Source organism: Cupressus sempervirens, chromosome 2, assembly GCF_028749045.1.
Source record: "Cupressus sempervirens isolate cs-2001-9-10 chromosome 2, ASM2874904v1, whole genome shotgun sequence".
NCBI classification, from domain to species: domain Eukaryota; kingdom Viridiplantae; phylum Streptophyta; class Pinopsida; order Cupressales; family Cupressaceae; genus Cupressus; species Cupressus sempervirens.
In genome coordinates this window covers 392,660,207-392,678,266 of record NC_143119.1, presented here as the reverse complement: position 1 = coordinate 392,678,266, position 18,060 = coordinate 392,660,207, and the positions used below count along the sequence as shown (strand labels likewise).

General features: G+C 38.1%; 1 protein-coding gene across 1 annotated transcript; it reads right to left on the bottom strand.

The window, feature by feature from the left end:
- Window positions 1-16,950: 16,950 nt before the first annotated feature.
- On the bottom strand, window positions 16,951-18,060 carry LOC149572784 (uncharacterized). Its single transcript, XM_089811985.1, has 6 exons — window positions 17,986-18,060; window positions 17,841-17,903; window positions 17,667-17,747; window positions 17,485-17,571; window positions 17,292-17,369; window positions 16,951-17,152 (listed from the first exon to the last, which is right to left on the bottom strand). The coding sequence occupies exons 1-6, from the start codon at window positions 18,058-18,060 to the stop codon at window positions 17,090-17,092; spliced, it is 447 nt and encodes a 148-aa protein (XP_089668111.1). The 3' UTR covers window positions 16,951-17,089.

The following is an 18,060-nucleotide window of genomic DNA, read 5'->3' as shown; positions in this document are numbered from 1 at the left end:
ATACAGGTCAATTCAATAATGCTCGCATGTTTTATTGGTTGTGTAGGATGCACGTAGAGAGAGGGGTGCCTCATATTTAGAGGTTTTTTTAGTCTAGCCATGGAAAAGGGGAACATGATGGAGCAGGGGCATGTTTGAAGAAATCTCTAGTCAAGGAGCAACTGAAGATTTCAGCAGTAGAGCTTCTTGATGCTCATAGCATTGTTGATTGGTGTAGTTTAGCATTATCATAGAGGGGGACTCTTGATTCAGTGGTACGCAAATTCTTTTGGTTGGTTGAGGAAGGGTATGTAGCTGATAGATTAGATTGTGCTACAGTGAGAGACTCATCAAAAATGCATTCATTCTGAAGCTCTAATTCTAGTACATGGACCATTTGGACACGACAACTAGCTTGCTTTTGTCCTAGTTGTTTTTAGTATGATTGGGATCGTTGTGAGTCAAGTGAGTGGGTGGACACATGGGCTCCACATTATCTTACTCCATTGTCTATCATATCCTCTATCAGAAATGATGACATGGAAAGTTCACTTGACCATAACCATCTATTAGATCTACTTCAGCCAGGACATGTCTTTGCATTGGTTGCACCACAAGAGAATGATGAGAAATTTGATTATTGGTTAGCACATTGTGTAAGAGGTAAACAAAAACTTGCACAACCAATCACAGATGATGATGGATTCACATATCCTACTAGTTCGGTGGTTGTCAGTGGAACATGGTTGTGGACATACATGCTTAGAAGGAATAGAATTCCTGCATTCGAAGACTATCAAAAGCACAAAATAATTCTCATATATTCGCATCTTACTATAGAAACAAAGGTAAAGTTGTTGAAGCATCAAGGAAGACCAAAAGTAAAAGAACTTTTTACTATTGCTAATGTTGATCATGAAGCCCTGTTGGAGACCCTAAAATAGAGAGAGCACCCTATTGGAACACTCGACTAGGTATATTTACTTCTTATGTTATTTTCTTCATAATGATTCAATGAACTGATGATTATCCTGTTTAATACAATAAGTTACTAATTTATTTATGATATTGGAATGTAGGTACATCATGAAGAGTTGGGGGGGTGGTATTGGGGAGAATTCCTAAGATTTATGATGTATTATGACGTAAAATGTGAACTTTTTTTGTATATGGTTTTTGTAATAATGAAAAAGATAGGTTAAATTAGTTGCACATTCTAATTTGTATTTTGGTAGGTTCTTTGTAAGGAATTATAAGAGGAAGATATTGAACAAGTTCTTGCAAATCATATGTGCATGTAATACAAGGCTATAAGGACAATTTTTAGAGCATTTATAACTATATGAAAGATACTTGCTTGCAGATATCTAATTACAAATTTGGTTTTTTCCTTATTTGACATAAAGCTGACATTATGATTATTAAAACTATTTTTATCAAACTAATCAAATAAGAAAAATTTAGAAAGTACAGATGAACAATTAGAATACTTGATTTCTTCCATTTTGCAACCAATCATGGCTTTTGAAAGCATAAAGAGTCATAATATTGTATAATTTTTTGAAAGACTTTCATATTGAAAAGTTGTAAAGGACCATGAGATTTGAACTTTAGTAATGTCTAAGTTTGCATAGGGTAAGTGAGTCATTACATAGGTCCTAATAAGGTCTCATAATAATCTCAAGTCATTTCATAAGTTGAAACATTCAATAAGTCACATAAAATTTAGCTTATTGCTTTAGAACATTCAAATCTTGAATGTAACGGCTACATGAGCATTTTGGAAAGAAACTCTATAGTTTAAATTTTATGAAATATAGGGAACACTAGTGCGAAGCACCTAATCATTTTTCTTTTCTTGATGTAATACAGTCTAGGGATAGATCTAATGATCTCCCTGTGACCATCCACATTTGTAATGGACACAAGACCCCATGGTGCAACTATAAGCCTTGGCCATCAATTGGTCCAATAAAGTGGATTTTTGGTAAATTCCATGTTTTTTAGGTAATTCTAGATGTTTAGAACATTATTAGGGTCCCTAGGAGTTTGTAGAGTATATTTGCAATCAAATTTGCAATAAAACTTGTCTTAGCACAAAAATTGCAAAAAGTTGCTTAGCAACTTTTGCAATTTTCTTGACAACTTTTCAAAATCTAACTCCTAACGTCTAGAACTGTTTGAATCGTTAGTGCCATTAGCTCTGGGTGGGTGGGTGAACCCTAGTGACACCCTTTTTCTAACCACAAAGACCCTCTATCATCCATGGCTACCCCATACCGAGGAGTCCCCAAGGTTTTCTAAGTGCTTTTTGAGGTCGATCTTTTGAGGGTTGTAACTCAGAGCTCATGAGGGCTATCGATGAACTGTCAAATGCTACAAGACAGTGATATTGAGGCCTAAAATAACCTATCTCATTTTTGAGAGATCACATTCTGTTTGGATTCGGCACAGCGATCTCGCTTGATGCCAAAACTCGCAGTATGCCTTAGTTCATAGGTGCACCACAGCGTAACTTTGAAACCTCTGATCGTGGCATCAAATTTTCAGCACCATTAGCTCTGAATGGGTGGGTGAACCCTATTCACAGCCTTGTTCTGGCCACGAAGAACATCCATCATTCGCAGCCACCCCGTATCGAGGAGTTCCCAAGGTGCTCTAAGTGCATTTCAAGGTCGATCTTTCGAGGGTCATAACTCGAAGCTCGTGAGGGCTATCGATGAACTGTTAAGTGCTACAGGACAATGATGTTGAGGTCTAAAATAACTTATCTTATTTTTGAGAGATCACATTCCATTTGGATTCGGGATAGCGATCTCGCTTGATGCCAAAACTCGCAGTGTGCCTTAGTTCATAGGTGCACCACAATGTAACTTTGAAACCGCTAATCGTGGCATTGAATCGTGAGCACCATTAGCTCTAAAAGGGCGGGTGAACCTTAGTCACACCCTTGTTCCGACCACGGAGACCATCCATCATTTGCGGCCACCCCATACTGAGGAGTCTCCAAGGTGCTCTAAGTGCATTGTGAGGTTGATCTTTCGAGGGTCATAACTCAAAACTCGTGAGGGCTATTGATGAACTATCAAATGCTATAGGATGATAATGTTGAGGCCTAAAATAACTTATCTCATTTTTGAGAGATCACATTCCATTTGGATTCGGCACAGCGATCTCACTCGATGCCAAAACTCGCAATGTTCCTCAGTTCATAGGTGCACCACAGCGTAACTTTGAAACCGCTGATTGTGGCATCAAATGGTCAGCTCCATTATCTCTGGATGGGCGGGTGAACCCTAGTCACACCCTTGTTCTAGCCATGGAGACCATCCATCATTTGCGGCCACCCCGTACCGAGGAGTCCCCAAGGTGCTCTAAGTGCATTTCGAGGTCGATCTTTCGAGGGTCATAACTCGAAGCTTGTGAGGGCTATCAATGAACTGTCAAATTCTATAAGATGGTGATGTTGAGGCTTAAGATAACCTATCTCATTTTTGAAAGATCGCATTCTATTTGGATTCGGCACAGCGATCTCACTCAATGCAAAAACTCGCACAGTGTCTCAGTTCATAGGTGCACCACAACGTAACTTTGAAACTATCATTAGCGCCATTAGCTCTGAATGGGTGGGTGAACCCTACTCACACCTTTGTTTCAGCCATGGAGACCATCCATCATTTGCGGCCACCCCGTATTGAAGAGTCTCCAAGGTTCTCTAAGTGCATTTCGAGGTGGATCTTTCGAGGGTCATAACTCAAAGCTCGTGAGGGCTATCGATGAACTATAAAATGCTGCAGGACGGTGATGCTAAGGCCTAAAATAACCTATCTCATTTTTGAGAGATCACATTCTATTTGGATTCAGCACAGTGATCTCACTCGATGCCAAAACTCGTAGTGTGCCTCAGTTCATAAGTGCACCACAGTGTAACTTTGAAACTGCTAATCGTGGCATCGAATCATCAATGCCATTAGCTCCAAATGGGCGGGTGAACCCTGGTCACACCCTTGTTCCATCCACGGAGACCATCCATCATTTGCAACCACCCCATACCGAGGAGTCCCCAAGGTGCTCTAAGTGCATTTTGAGGTTGATCTTTCGAGGGTCATAACTCGAAGCTCGTGAGGGCTATCGATGAACTATCAAATGCTGCAAGACGGTGACGTTGAGGCCTAAAATAATCTATCTCATTTTTGAGAGATCACATTCCATTTGGATTCAGCATAGTGATCTCGCTCGATGCCAAAACTCATAGTGTGCCTCAGTTCATAGGTGCACCACAATGTAACTTTGAAATCATTGATTGTGGCATCGAATCGTCAACGCCATTAGCTCAGGATGGGTGGGTGAACCCTAGTCACACCCTTGTTCTGGCCATGGAGACCATCCATCATTTGCGGTCACCCCGTACCGAGGAGTCTCCAAGGTGCTCTAAGTGCATTTCGAGGTTGATCTTTCAAGGGTCATAACTCAAAGCTCGTGAGGGCTATCGATGAACTGTCAAATGCTACAAGACGGTGATACTGAGGCCTAAAATAATCTATCTCATTTTTGAGAGATCACATTCTGTTTGGATTCGACACAACGATCTCGCTTGATGCCAAAACTCGTAATGTGCCTCAGTTCATAGGTGCACCATAACGTAACTTTGAAACCACTAATCTTGGCATCAAATCGTCAGTGCCATTAGCTCCAGATGGGCGGGTGAGCCCTAGTCACACCCTTGTTTCGACCATGGAGACCATCAATCATTTGCGGCCACCTCATACCGAGGAGTCTCCAAGGTGCTCTAAGTGCATTTCTAGGTCGATATTTTGAGGGTCATAACTCAGAGCTCGTGAGGGCTATCAATGAACCGTTAGAGGAGACAACTTTGTAAGAAGTAGTGGCTTAGTGTTTTATCTAAAATAAGTTAGTGGGAAGGCTTTATTATAGGGTCTTGGCCAAACTAGTGGGGTGTCTACCCACTCTCTAATTTTAGAGATGGTTACGTTTTGGAGGGAGATTAGGGGAGCTCTACTACAACTATCCTTACCCTAGCTTGGACCAAGGTTGGTATCTCAAACTTGCTTCTTTTCCATTTCTTTCTTTTAGCATGGTTAAGAAAATATGCAAGTGTGGAGTTTATCAATGGAGTATGCATTTCATTGCATTGTGGAGTAGCATTCATGTGAGTGCTTGAATGGTGTTCATTCCATGTAGATTAGTGTGACACCAGTGTGCATCTTGTTGTATTGTGTGGAGTATTCTGAGTATGAGGTTTGGATTTCCTCTATTTCCTTGTTGTATTATGGGTGTTGTATTATCCATTGTATGCCATAACCATTCATATCTTGCTGGGGGTGATAAGGAAAGTATGGTGTAGAAAGGAAGTTCGAGGAGTTACAGCTGATGGTAGTGGGTTTGGAGGAGGAAATGTGGAGGCCCCAAGAGGGCATTAAATTGTTGATTTATGATAGCCCCGAGAGGGCATGAAAATTGTTTATTGTAGATACGGTTTGGTATGGAAAATCTCCATTTTAGAACACACCTTCACCCTATGTTTATGGTTCTATTTATGAAGCCATTGTGAAATAGCCTTGGGGGGAAATTGTTCAAGTTTGAAATGTAATGTTGATGCATTGAAAGATTGTATTTGTATCCCAGTTTGAGCCTTGTTCCCTAGCGCGGGGGTGGTCTCTTTGAGGCCTATGGTTGGGTGGAAAGCACCCATGGTCCTTGTTATTTTATTGTGTTGCATATGCAGATTTCTGTCCAAGGGAGAAATGGAAATGGCTTGGAATGATCATCTTGCAAATTGATGTTGGATGAGAAAACTTGACATTGTGCCCTCATTTGTGAAGGAGGATTCACCAACTTGTTCACGTTCTCAACAATCATGTTGGACAATGTTCATGCTACTCATTGTCCATATCTTTCAATGTTCATGTTCCTTATGATTTTAAAAAGTCCCTTATGTTACCCCATTGTGATAGAAGGAGATTGTATCATTGTTACCTAATTTACGTGTAGAGGAAATGATTGATAAGGTTGTATATGCATGTTTCATTTGGATTTTATATTGTTATGAAAGCATTGGTATGAGTCACAGATTTACTTTGACATCATTTTTATCATTTGAAAATGTGAAAGAAATTTTTCTCCTTGTGGTATTGTAAATGACTAGTTGATAATAACAATCCATAGATGTTATGTGATACCATTGATTGTATAAAGTTAAAACTTAGTAGATTGCTTACAATCTTGTTGTGCACTCAATAATTTGGAAGGAAAATTTTATGTTCATATCACATGCACTCAATAAAAGCCAAGATTGATCTTGACCACCCTTCTAGAGTAGCCCTCAACATTTCCTAAGCCATCATAATGCAAAAAGTTTTCTCCACTCCCCAAGGCGTATTGTTAAATCTGACATTCATTCTAACATGTCATGTCAAAACTTTTATCCTTGAGCTTTCCTCCTTGAAAAGGGGTTTCATCCCCATTAATATACTTGGGTGCATAGGAGAAAGGGTTTATGTCACATCCTTGTCTTATGCACTAGTCATCCCCTCCTTGCAGCAGTGGTCACATGTTCCCAAGCATAGGTAGTCAACTTGAAATTAAGGGGGATTGGGATAGAAATCCCAAGGGATTTGTACTTAGGAGAATGTCAAGTTGACATTTAATATGACTTGTTCACATTAGGATTACTGATTGGAGGAATGGGAAAAAGATGTCCTAAGGCTTGGATTAGTCAAAATTTTGCACATGACCCACGTGGGACCTTGTGGGGACCACGTGTAGGAAGAAATGTGGCCTTGGTAAGAGTTAGGGAATGATGAAGATTTAAGATAGATAGGAGATTCACTCTTTAGATTTGTTTTTATTTTTATCAGATAATTATTTAATCATTTCAAGTCTTGAGTAGAGGATAATGACACTTAGTGTATTTGAGCTTAGTTCAAGGGTAATGTTTATATCAAGGGGCTCATTTAGAAACATGTAACAATTAAGCCATATGGTAATGGAAAAGCTCAATATAGGAAAATAAATTAAATGAAATAAATAAGTTTACGAGAATGCATATATAATTGAACATGATGTTAAGTACGGAGGGTTTAATTAAATTAGTGTTAAGACTATAAATTAGGATAGTTGGATGTAGATATAATAGGGTTAATATGAAGTAAGTTGTCGGGATGATGGGATTGGAGAATCAAGGATAAGGATGGATGGTGGATTAAAATAATAACTCAAATCTAGTTTTATCTAGTCAATAAAGCACATTGATAGATAAGAGTTACTAGATAGAATTGAATGCATGACAAACCTATGTAGATGTTGGATTTAATGTCAAGTGAATTTTATATTTGGCTTGAGGGAATGTTAGTTAGATAATGAATGTTGTGGATTCGATTGAAGATATTAGTAAAATATCAAAGTCGATAGAATATATATACCAATTTGAAAATGTAGTGTAGGAATAAAGCATTAGTTAGCTAGTATGTAATAAGGGTCAATAGGCATGTCATTAGAGGTAGCTCGTCAGCTCATGTACCCTATGCATAATTAATGATAATATGATTCATGTACACCACATTTTACTACGTTAGTTGCATGAAATGATGAATACATATATGTCAGAACGATAAGGTATGTTATATACAAACGTTATTTATACGCTTGCACCTAATCCTTGCATAAACAATTCATCTAACAAATTTAAATTGACATACTCAATACAATGATGTAGTAGGATGTGTTTAAATACTAATCGTGAATTATTATTGAGTTAAGTACTTTGAATTGGCCCTTAGACTTACTAAGAGTTTCTCATTTTATGTGCTTACTAATTCATATGATGAAACTACTTTGAATCTTAACATGCTTTGATAAGAATATTGATAGTGAGAAAGTAAGCTTATGGTGAATAATTAGATGTAATAATGTAAAAAGTAAATGTAATAGTATAGTAATTAAAATAGTAAATGTAAAAGCATGGCAATGTAGCTAGATTAGTTAGTAGTTGATGAGCTAGATAGTTAGTAATTGTCTTTTGTTAGAGTGAGTTTAATTTATGTATTGAAATAGTAATTTTTGTGTTTAGGAAACTGTAGTGAGTGCTAGTTTGGTGAGGAAGCAATGTTGATAGAATGCATAAGGATGACTAAATAGAGTAAAGAGGGAGAAAATGACTCAGTATTGGTTCAATCTTCGAGAGGACCTGTAACCAGTAAGATATGGATGCAAGCACATGATACACGTTTGGCACATAAAACAAATTGTTTATTCCATAAGTTGTGTATAGTATGTGTTGAATGATGGATACTATCAATACAAGTGGCCCCTTCTCCATCATGTAGACTTCAGAGCTACCTTTGGGGCATATCTTTTCTAATTTCCAATGGTTAGATCCGATATAGTTGTTAGATTGTGGTGACTGATCAGGAAAGTACTGTACATACTTCATAAATAGTGGGGTTCGGGAAGTAGCCGACATATTATGGCAGACATATGGCCGACATGTTATAACCCTAAAGCAGTTTAATACTTGTATAAAAAGGGCTTAGGGTTGGGTATTTTTTATGTGCGGTGATACGAAATTGGTTCTTGTGGCGGTATTGAGCTGTAAGGGATTACAGATTGTAATCAGGTTGTAATCACTGGATTGTAATAAGATCAGACTTGCTGTTTGGTGGACGTAGCCCAGGGATTGGGTGCACCACGTTAAATCTTGGTGCCTTTTGTTCATTTCTGTGTGTTCTATTATTTTCTGTTATTGGTTATATTTGCATGTAGTTTTTTATTTATGTTCGTGGTTTATCCTAACAAGTGGTATCAGAGCCAGGTTGTCTTTCAGTTATCCTCTGCAGGAAAGTCTCACGGTTAAGTGGGAATCTCATAGTTGAGTGGGAGCGATGGCAGATGAGGGTAAGTTGAGGGTTGACAGGTTTAATGGGCAGAACTTCCAGTTATGGAAGATGCAAATGGAAGACTATTTATATCAGAAGGATTTATGGAAGCCGTTGGAAGGAAAAGCCAAGAATCAGGGAACTATGTCAGAGGCTGAATGGGATCTTTTGGATAGAAAGGCACTTGGAAGCATTCGGTTATGCTTGGCACCATCGGTGGCATTTAATATTACAAAAGCAAAGACAATAGAAGATTTGATGAAAACCCTAGCGACACTGTATGAAAAGCCCTCCGCTTCAAATAAGGTATTTCTCATGAAGCGTTTATTTAATATGAAAATGGCAGAAGGTGGATCTGTTGCAGATCATTTAAATGAGTTTAATACTATTACTAGCCAATTATCTTCTGTGGGTATCAATTTTGATGAAGAAATTAGGGCTCTCTTGATTTTGTGTTCTTTGCCTGAAAGCTGAAATGGCTTGGTAATGGCGGTGAGTAATTCTGTTCCTGGATCTAGTACCCTAAAATATGATGATGTGATCGGTGTTATTTTAAGTGAGGAAACTCGTAGAAAATCCTCAGGTGGATCTACATCAGGAAGTGCTTTAAATGCACAAAGCAGGGGCAGAACGACTGAAAGAGGAAGTAACTCTGGAAATCGTGGGAAATCAAGAGGAAAGTCAAAGGGGAGGAGGTCTCAATCGAGAGGACCAAATGATTGCTAGTACTGTGGGAAACCAGGGCACAAAAAGAAAGATTGTTGGACTCGAAAGAAAAATGAAGGAGATAAATCAAATGGAGACAAAGAGGCAAATGTGGTAAGTAACAAATCCGAAGCGGATGCTTTGCTTCTGTCTTTAGAGAGTGTTGATGATTCATGGGTTTTAGATTCTGGTGCTTCTTTTCATGCTACACCTCATAGAGGTTATTTCATTGATTATGTCCAAGGGGATTTTGGGCTTGTTTATTAGGGGGATAATGAACCCTGTCAGATTGTTGGAAAGGGAAAAATTAAGATTAAGTTGCAGAATGGGAATCATTGGCTACTACATGAGGTAAGACATGTTCCAAAACTAAGTAGAAATTTAATTTCAGTAGGGCAACTCGGTGATGAGGGTTGTGTAGTTACTTTTAATGATAAAAATTGGAAGGTTTCAAAAGGTTCCCTTGTAGTAGCAAAAGGTGTGAAAGTAGGCACCTTATATCTTTGTACAGGTCATATTGTTCCTTCTACTTTGATTGTTTCAGAGAAAAATGAATATTCAAGAACAATTACTGCAGTTGAGCAGGGAGAACAAATAGCTGCTGTAGATTCTGATACAACGCTGTGGCACAATAGACTTGGGCACATGAGTGAGAAAGGTATGAAAGTACTTCATTCAAGGAAAGTTTTACCAGGTCTAAAATGTGTGAATATGGATTTTTGTGAAAGTTGTGTGTATGGAAAACAAAAGAGAGTGAGTTTTGTAAAGACAGGGAAGGAAAACAAAAAGGAGAAATTAGAGCTTGTGCATACAGATGTATGGGGACCGGCTCAGGTATCTTCCCTTGGTGGCTCTCATTATTATGTTACATTTATTGATGACGCAACTAGAAAAGTATGGGTTTATTTCCTTAGACAGAAATTTGATGTATTTCAAACTTTTAAGAAATGGAAATGCTTGGTTGAAAATGAGACTGGTAAGAAATTAAAATGTCTCAGATCTGATAATGGTGGTGAGTATTGCAGTCATGAATTTGAAGATTATTGCTCCACTAATGGTATTCGTAGACAAAAAACTGTTCCAAGGACTCCACAGGAAAATAGAGTGGTTGAACGCATGAACAGGACTATAATGGAGCGCGCAAGGAGCATGAGGTTGCATGCTGGGTTGCCCTTACACATGTGGGAGGAGGCTGTCAATACTGCAGTATATTTGATTAATAGAGGTCCCTCTACTCCTTTGGGCTGTGGTATTCCAGAGGAAGCATGGACTGGTAAGAAGGTGAGTTATTCTTTTCTCAAAACCTTTGGTTGTGAAGCTTTTGCACATATAGACTCTGAAAATCGAACCAAGCTAGAAGCTAAATCAAAGAAATGTGTCTTTATTGGATATGGCATTAATGAATTTGGCTATAGGCTTTGGGATTTTGAAAATCATAAAATTATAAGAAGCTGGGATGTCATATTCAATGAAAAAGTGTTGTACAAAGATCTGTTGCAGCAACATGAGAAGAAAGAAGATGATTATGTAGTGCTGGATGATACTCCAAAAGCTGATGTTCCAGCCATTCCTCATGATGTGCAACAACTGCAACAACAAATACCACACACACCAGTGAATGTTAGACGGTCAACAAGGCCAATTAGACCTCCACAAAGGTTTTCTCCCTCTTTGTATTCTATTTTACTTACTGATGCTGGTGAACCTGAAAGTTATGATGAAGCTGTGCAGGTGGATACTAAGATTTAGTGGGAGTCTGCAATGAAAGATGAAATGGACTCTTTGCTAAAAAATAAGACATGGGATTTGTGCAAGTTGCCTGCAGATAAAAAGGCTTTACAGAATAAATGGGTTTACAGGTTGAAAGAAGAGGAAGGAGGTAAGAAAAGATTTAAGGCCAGGTTAGTTGTAAAAGGATTTGCACAGAAAAAGGGAATTGATTTTGATGAGATATTTTCTCCTGTTGTTAAAATGACTTCTATTCGTACTGTTTTAAGTCTTGTGGCTACTGAAGATTTGCATTTAGAGCAGATGGATGTTAAAACAGCCTTTCTTCATGGTGATTTGGATGAAGAAATATATATGGCTCAACCATAGGGTTTTGAGGTCAAAGGTAAGAAGAACTTAGTGTGCAAATTGAAGAAAAGTTTATATGGCTTGAAGCAAGCACCTCGGCAATGGTATCTGAAATTTGACAGTTTTATGCATGAGCATGGATATAATAGGTGTCATTCAGATTATTGTGTTTATTTTAAGAGGTTGGATGATGATAGCTACATTATTTTATGTTTATATGTTGATGATATGCTTATAGCTGGGTCTAACATGGATCATATTAAGGGGCTGAAATGCCAATTAGCACATGCATTTGCTATGAAGGATTTGGGGGCAGCAAAACAAATCCTTGGTATGAAGATTTGCAGAGATAGGAAGAACAGAACATTGACGCTATCTCAAGCTGATTATGTTGAGAAGGTGTTGCAACGTTTCTCTATGGAGAATGCTAAAGTTGTCAGCACACCTTTACCTGGTCATTTGAAATTGACTGAGGAGATGTGTCCCAAGACACAGGAAGAGGAGGATAAGATGTCTAAGGTACCCTATGCTTCAGCTGTAGGAAGTTTGATGTATGCTATGGTATGCACTAGGCCAGATATTGCACATGCAGTGGGAGTCGTTAGTAGGTATATGAGTCATCCAAGATTTGAGCATTGGAATGCTGTCAAGTGGATTCTCAGATATTTGAGAGGAACATCCAATAAGTGTTTACACTTTGGGGGCTCTACTACTGATTTACAGGGCTATGTTGACTCAGATTTGGCTGGGGATATTGATACCAGGCAGAGTACTACAGGTTATGTCTTTACTGTTGGTGGGGCAGCCGTGAGCTGGGTTTCTAGGCTACAGAAGATTAATGCTCTCTCCACTACAGAGGCAGAGTATGTTGCTGCTACAGAGGCAGCCAAAGAGATGATATGGCTTCAGTTCTTCTTGGAAGAATTGGGACATCCTCAGAAGGATAATTATTTGTTCATAGATAGTCAGAGTGCCATTCATCTTGCTAAGAATTCAGCTCTGCATTCTAAGACCAAACACATACAGTTGCGGTACCATTTCATTCGGTCAGTTTTGGAGGATGGAAAGTTAAAGCTGGAGAAGATACATACCAATGAAAATCTAGCAGATATGTTGACAAAGGTTGTAACAAGGGAGAAGTTGAACTCCTCTTCAGCTTCAGTTGGTCTTTTAGACTAAATGTGAATAAAAGAACAGCAGAGTCCAGGGTGGTTTGATCCAGTGGGAGCCCCATGCGGTAGTTGTATTGCTACAAGATTAGTCTCCAAGTGGGAGATTGTTGTTTAGTGTGGAGCCTGATCAGTCCCCAAGTGGGAGATTGTTAGATTGTGGTGACTGATCAGGAAAGTACTATACATACTTCATAAATAGTAAAAAAAAAAATTTGGGAAGTAGCCGACATGGTAGCCGACATATTATGGCCGACATATGGCCGACATGTTATAACCCTAAAGCAGTTTAATACTTGTATAAAAAGGGCTTAGGGTTGGGTATTTTTTATGTGCGGTGATACGAAATTGGTTCTTGCGGCGGTATTGAGCTGTAAGGGATTACAGATTGTAATCAGGTTGTAATCACTGGATTGTAATAAGATCGAACTTGCTGTTTGGTGGACGTAGCCCAGGGATTGGGTGAAGCATGTTAAATCTTGGTGCCTTGTGTTCATTTCTGTGTGTTCTATTATTTTCTGTTATTGGTTATATTTGCATGTAGTTTTTTATTTATGTCTGTGGTTTATCCTAACAATAGTGTGGTAGATAATTGTACATTTTCTTATTTGGCTAAGGGTGCTCATGTGATGAGTACTAAATCTTGTTAGAATTTGATAAGATTAATAACCCAGAAAACTAGTGCAAAGAATAAATATCTAAACTATGAATGCAAATGATACAAAATCAAAATAGCATCATAGAGTTAGTCTCCAAGAGAGTAATGCAAATGCTAGAAGCAAAATAGCATTAAGAGGATGCAAAAAATAAGAGATCCAAATACAAGCCAAGTAGCATGCTTATATAGGCTAGGAAGAGGGAGGAGGTGGCAACACCAACCAATGAGGAGCAACCATCTATCAAACTAAAGATAGCAAAGTATCTTTCCAAGATAGCTAATGGATGCTCACATGTAGGAAGGTGACACCTCACAACCATTCACCTAATAAGACATGCTTTATTAACCTAAGCGAGATTATTAAAAGTGTAGGAAAAACCTAGCAAAATAGGAAAAATAAAAAACTACACTAACACCCCCCCATAAGCGAAGCTTAGGTAGATGCTAACCTAGCAAAGCTATGAAAGCAGAAAAATGGGTCCTGGCAACAAGGCCTGATCAGGTACCCAATACAAGAAAAAGAACTAGATGAAGAAAACTAAGCCTCCAATCTAGGAAATGTTCCAAAGAGAGGAACAAAAAAAAGAGCATGAAGCATCTCTGAAGCATGAAGCTGCAAACACTGTCAAAAGAAACTGCTGGAACCCCCACCGAAATAGTGCATGACCAGGTAGAGAAGACAAAGTCTAAAGAGCTGATCAATCGAAGAGGTGACCTCCAAAGGTAGGAATGAATGAGTGTCTATATAGTAGATGAACCATCTCACCAAAATGCATAGGTGCCTAGCCACTGCATCCGCCTAGTACATAGGAACAAAAACTGAATAGGTAGATCACTCAACCGAACCAAAGAAGTAATAGAGCCAACAAGTGAACCCCCCCATAATGCTGAACAAGGAGAGGGGTGACAGGAACACTGAAATGCAATGCCAAAAACATCTGCAAGAAGAAGAATCAGGAACACCAATAGTGCAATAGAAGTACAAGCACAGGATAAAGGGTGGTGTCACCGACACACTGCATGGGCTAATGTCGTGGAAAAAAAATTCACTTGACAAAGGTGGATGAGCACAAAATGGAAAAACATCATGACCCCCCATGGCACTTTATAACTGAGTGCGAGTACAAACAAACACAAGGTGTACAAGATCCCAGATATGCAAAAGCAGGCACTTTACCTCAGTGCATTTACAGAAAAAGGAATGCAACAGAATAGAAGCATACAATGCTCAGAAGTCAGAAAGAAGAGTGAGCCAAAAGAACAGAAGAAGAGATTCCAGGACCTGTAGAATCCAAGTAATCCGCCAGAGTGCGAAAGTGCAAAACTCAAAGGAGAAAGAACCTGGAGCAAAATCTGGATAAAAGACCTCTGCAACTAAATAACTCATAGAACCATCTTTCCAATGATATCTGGCGAGCCTAGAAAAGAGTCTGAATGAACGAGATATGGCTCCTGGAAGGCAAAATAGAATATCTAGCTTTGACTGCCAAAATAGGCAACCAAACTATAGCAAAAGTCAAAAAAACCTATACCATCATCTCTGTCTCAAAACTAGCTTTTCAACGCATTTTTTGGATCGAAAAAATACGTCTGTATGCTCAAGTTACGGAAGAAAAATTGACAGGGCCTCCTCATGAAGAGCATATGCTAAAAGTGAAACTTGGGTACAATAATCAAGGAAACAAATAGCACCATTGCGATCTACTCAAAAAATCATGCACTTTCAAAAAAAGAATTGCCTTGATACGAGGTCGTATGAGAAAGTTATGATCCTCTGAAGTTTTCAAAACGAGAACTGTGCACAGTCACGGCTGAGAATCTGCAATTTCTGAAGAATTCATGCATGAAAATCAAAAAACAACTCCACTAGTGGATAGAGCACAAAAAAATAGCCAAGTTCATAACAAGAATCATCAAAATCGGAGTCCGTATGAGCAAGAACGAGACATTTGAAAACTGCATTCAAATCTGCGACTGCCAATGGAGAGGGGTATGGTTGTAGCTTTGCATGCTCGATTCTGCAAAATATACAACTTGCATGCAAAATCTAAAAGATACCCAGATGGTTTTTCAGGGCTGCGAACAAAACTCAAAAATCATTTTTCTTGTCGATGTACAGAAGATGCTGCTGTAGTGTAAATTAAACGCCTTTAGCAGTAAAAAATGGCTCCAAAAATCAAAAAATGACCCCAGCAACCAAAATATGACATTCAAATGCTGGATCAACTTCCTAAGTCCGTCAATGGCATGCTGGAACCTGCAATACTAATTGAAAACTCCAAATATGCAAGTTGGTTGTCAGATTTGAGATTGAAACCCCAGAGAAAAACCGTTTTTGTCAAAACTTTTCTGATTCTCAGGATCATCCAAAGATGCAAGAGAAGAGCATACTTCGTTTTTCAAAAAACTACAATAAAATTCATTAGCCCCCCCCCCCCGAATCTCTCAAATAAGGAAACTAAAATCTACTCTTGCACATAGAAAAGCTCTGATACCATGTTAGAATCTGATAAGATTAATAATCGAGAAAACTAGTGCAAAGAATAAATATCTAAACTATGAATGCAAGTGATACAAAATCAAAATAGCATCATAGAGTTAGTCTCCAAGAGAGTAATGCAAATGCTAGAAGCAAAATAGCATTAAGAGGATGCAAAAAATAAGAGATCCAAATACAAGCCAGGTAGCATGCTTATATAGGCTAGGAAGAGGGAGGAGGTGGCAACACCAACCAATGAGGAGCAACCATCTATTGGACTAAAGATAGCAAAGTATCTTCCCAAGATAGCTAATGGATGCTCACATGTAAGAAGGTGAGCTTAAATATGTGTATTTAATCGATTAAGATATACTACACTTCCACACCATATAGTAATTGTCACATTAATATATATTGTAATGATTAATGAATGTGTATACATTGGTAATGAGGATAATAAGTAATTCTGATCCCCTTCCCTTACATGCTAGAATCACGACCTAGTCCATATGATACAACCGATAGACCTTAATAGAATATTAGTATCAAAGGCTTGTTAGGATATGAATTACCTCACTAATTTATGAATGTTGTATCTTGAGCTTGCTCTTTTGACTCGTGATGCTAACTTGAACTAGACTGTCATCCAATCTATTTCAAAACCACATGTGATTAAAATGTTACAACCGGATGACACTATCCACATGGGTCTTGAACTCCTATTCAATGATAACCTTCTTTTACAATATGTAATTTCTTATGCGACTTCATAAGCTACAAAAAAAAAAAATGTTGTGTTTTTACTAGTAAAATTTAGGGCATGACACATGATCCGCGATAAATTGAACAATACTAGATACTAAATTAATATGTATATCATTGTGCACATAAATGACAAAAATATATATCAAAATACATGTATCCATAGACAAAATTTTACACAAATATATATCAAAGATCATGTATCCATAGACAAAGTACTCAAATATATATCAAAATACATAGATCCATATACAAAATGTGGCTGATCATGCCATCAGAATGTGTATAATATCAATGTTTCTGTATACAATGTGGCATATGCCATCTCAAAATGTCTCATGATGCATCCTACGACAACTATACTATCCTAGGGTGCTGGTGGATCATCAAAATGCAGCCTCTTCGTTGCACTAGGTGGATCGGATGCCTCCTACATAAACAAAAAAGGAAAACCCAAAGTTAGAATACTAAATTTATATGATTCTACGTATCTAACATTGAATTACTCAAATGCATAATGATCTTTTTTGTAATGGAGATTAATACTATCAAAATTTCATAATAAATACCTCTCTCGTCGACTTCCTGCGCCGGTCAGGAGTCCTCTCGTATGCCCTCGGCAATGCTAGTACCTCTCTGATTGTGGGCTGTATATGTTCAAATACCTTTGTCAAATGAATCTACAATTTAAACTATAACATTATAATTCATAGCATGCTAAATTTATAACATATTTAATCAGGAATTCAAATTACAACTTACTATTATAGGCTCCTCCTCAGGAGTGAGTGGCCGCGTCATCAAATCTATATAACTCTCCTGTCGGACCTCCTGTGCACTAGGAATCTCCTATGAAAAATAGTAGTTGTTAATATCATAGAAATCAGTTTTGAATTTATTTATGAAGATAAGGATAATAAAAAATAAATGATACTTATACATACAATGGGGCTCTTAGTGCGAATGGAAATCCTTGATGGTCTACAACGCAGAATCTGTACAAGCTCATCACCAATAGCGACGCCCTATATACAATAAATAATGTAATTAAAAAGGATTACCACAAACATTTTACAAGAATGCATCGATATTTAATCAAATAGAAAGTGCCTAATTACCTTTCCTTTGTCAGTGCGTGCTGGCTCACCCTCCACATTTTGTCCCTCCGAGATAGGTGCTACCTGCAAGATAAAAGAAAGATTAGCAACCATATATGCTACAATATCAAATAGACAAAAAAAATGCGAACACAACATAATGTACCGTAGATGTCTCAAGGCCAAATGAAATGGTCAAGAGCGTGGCATCATCAATTTGTCTAAGCTCATCCTCGGTCAT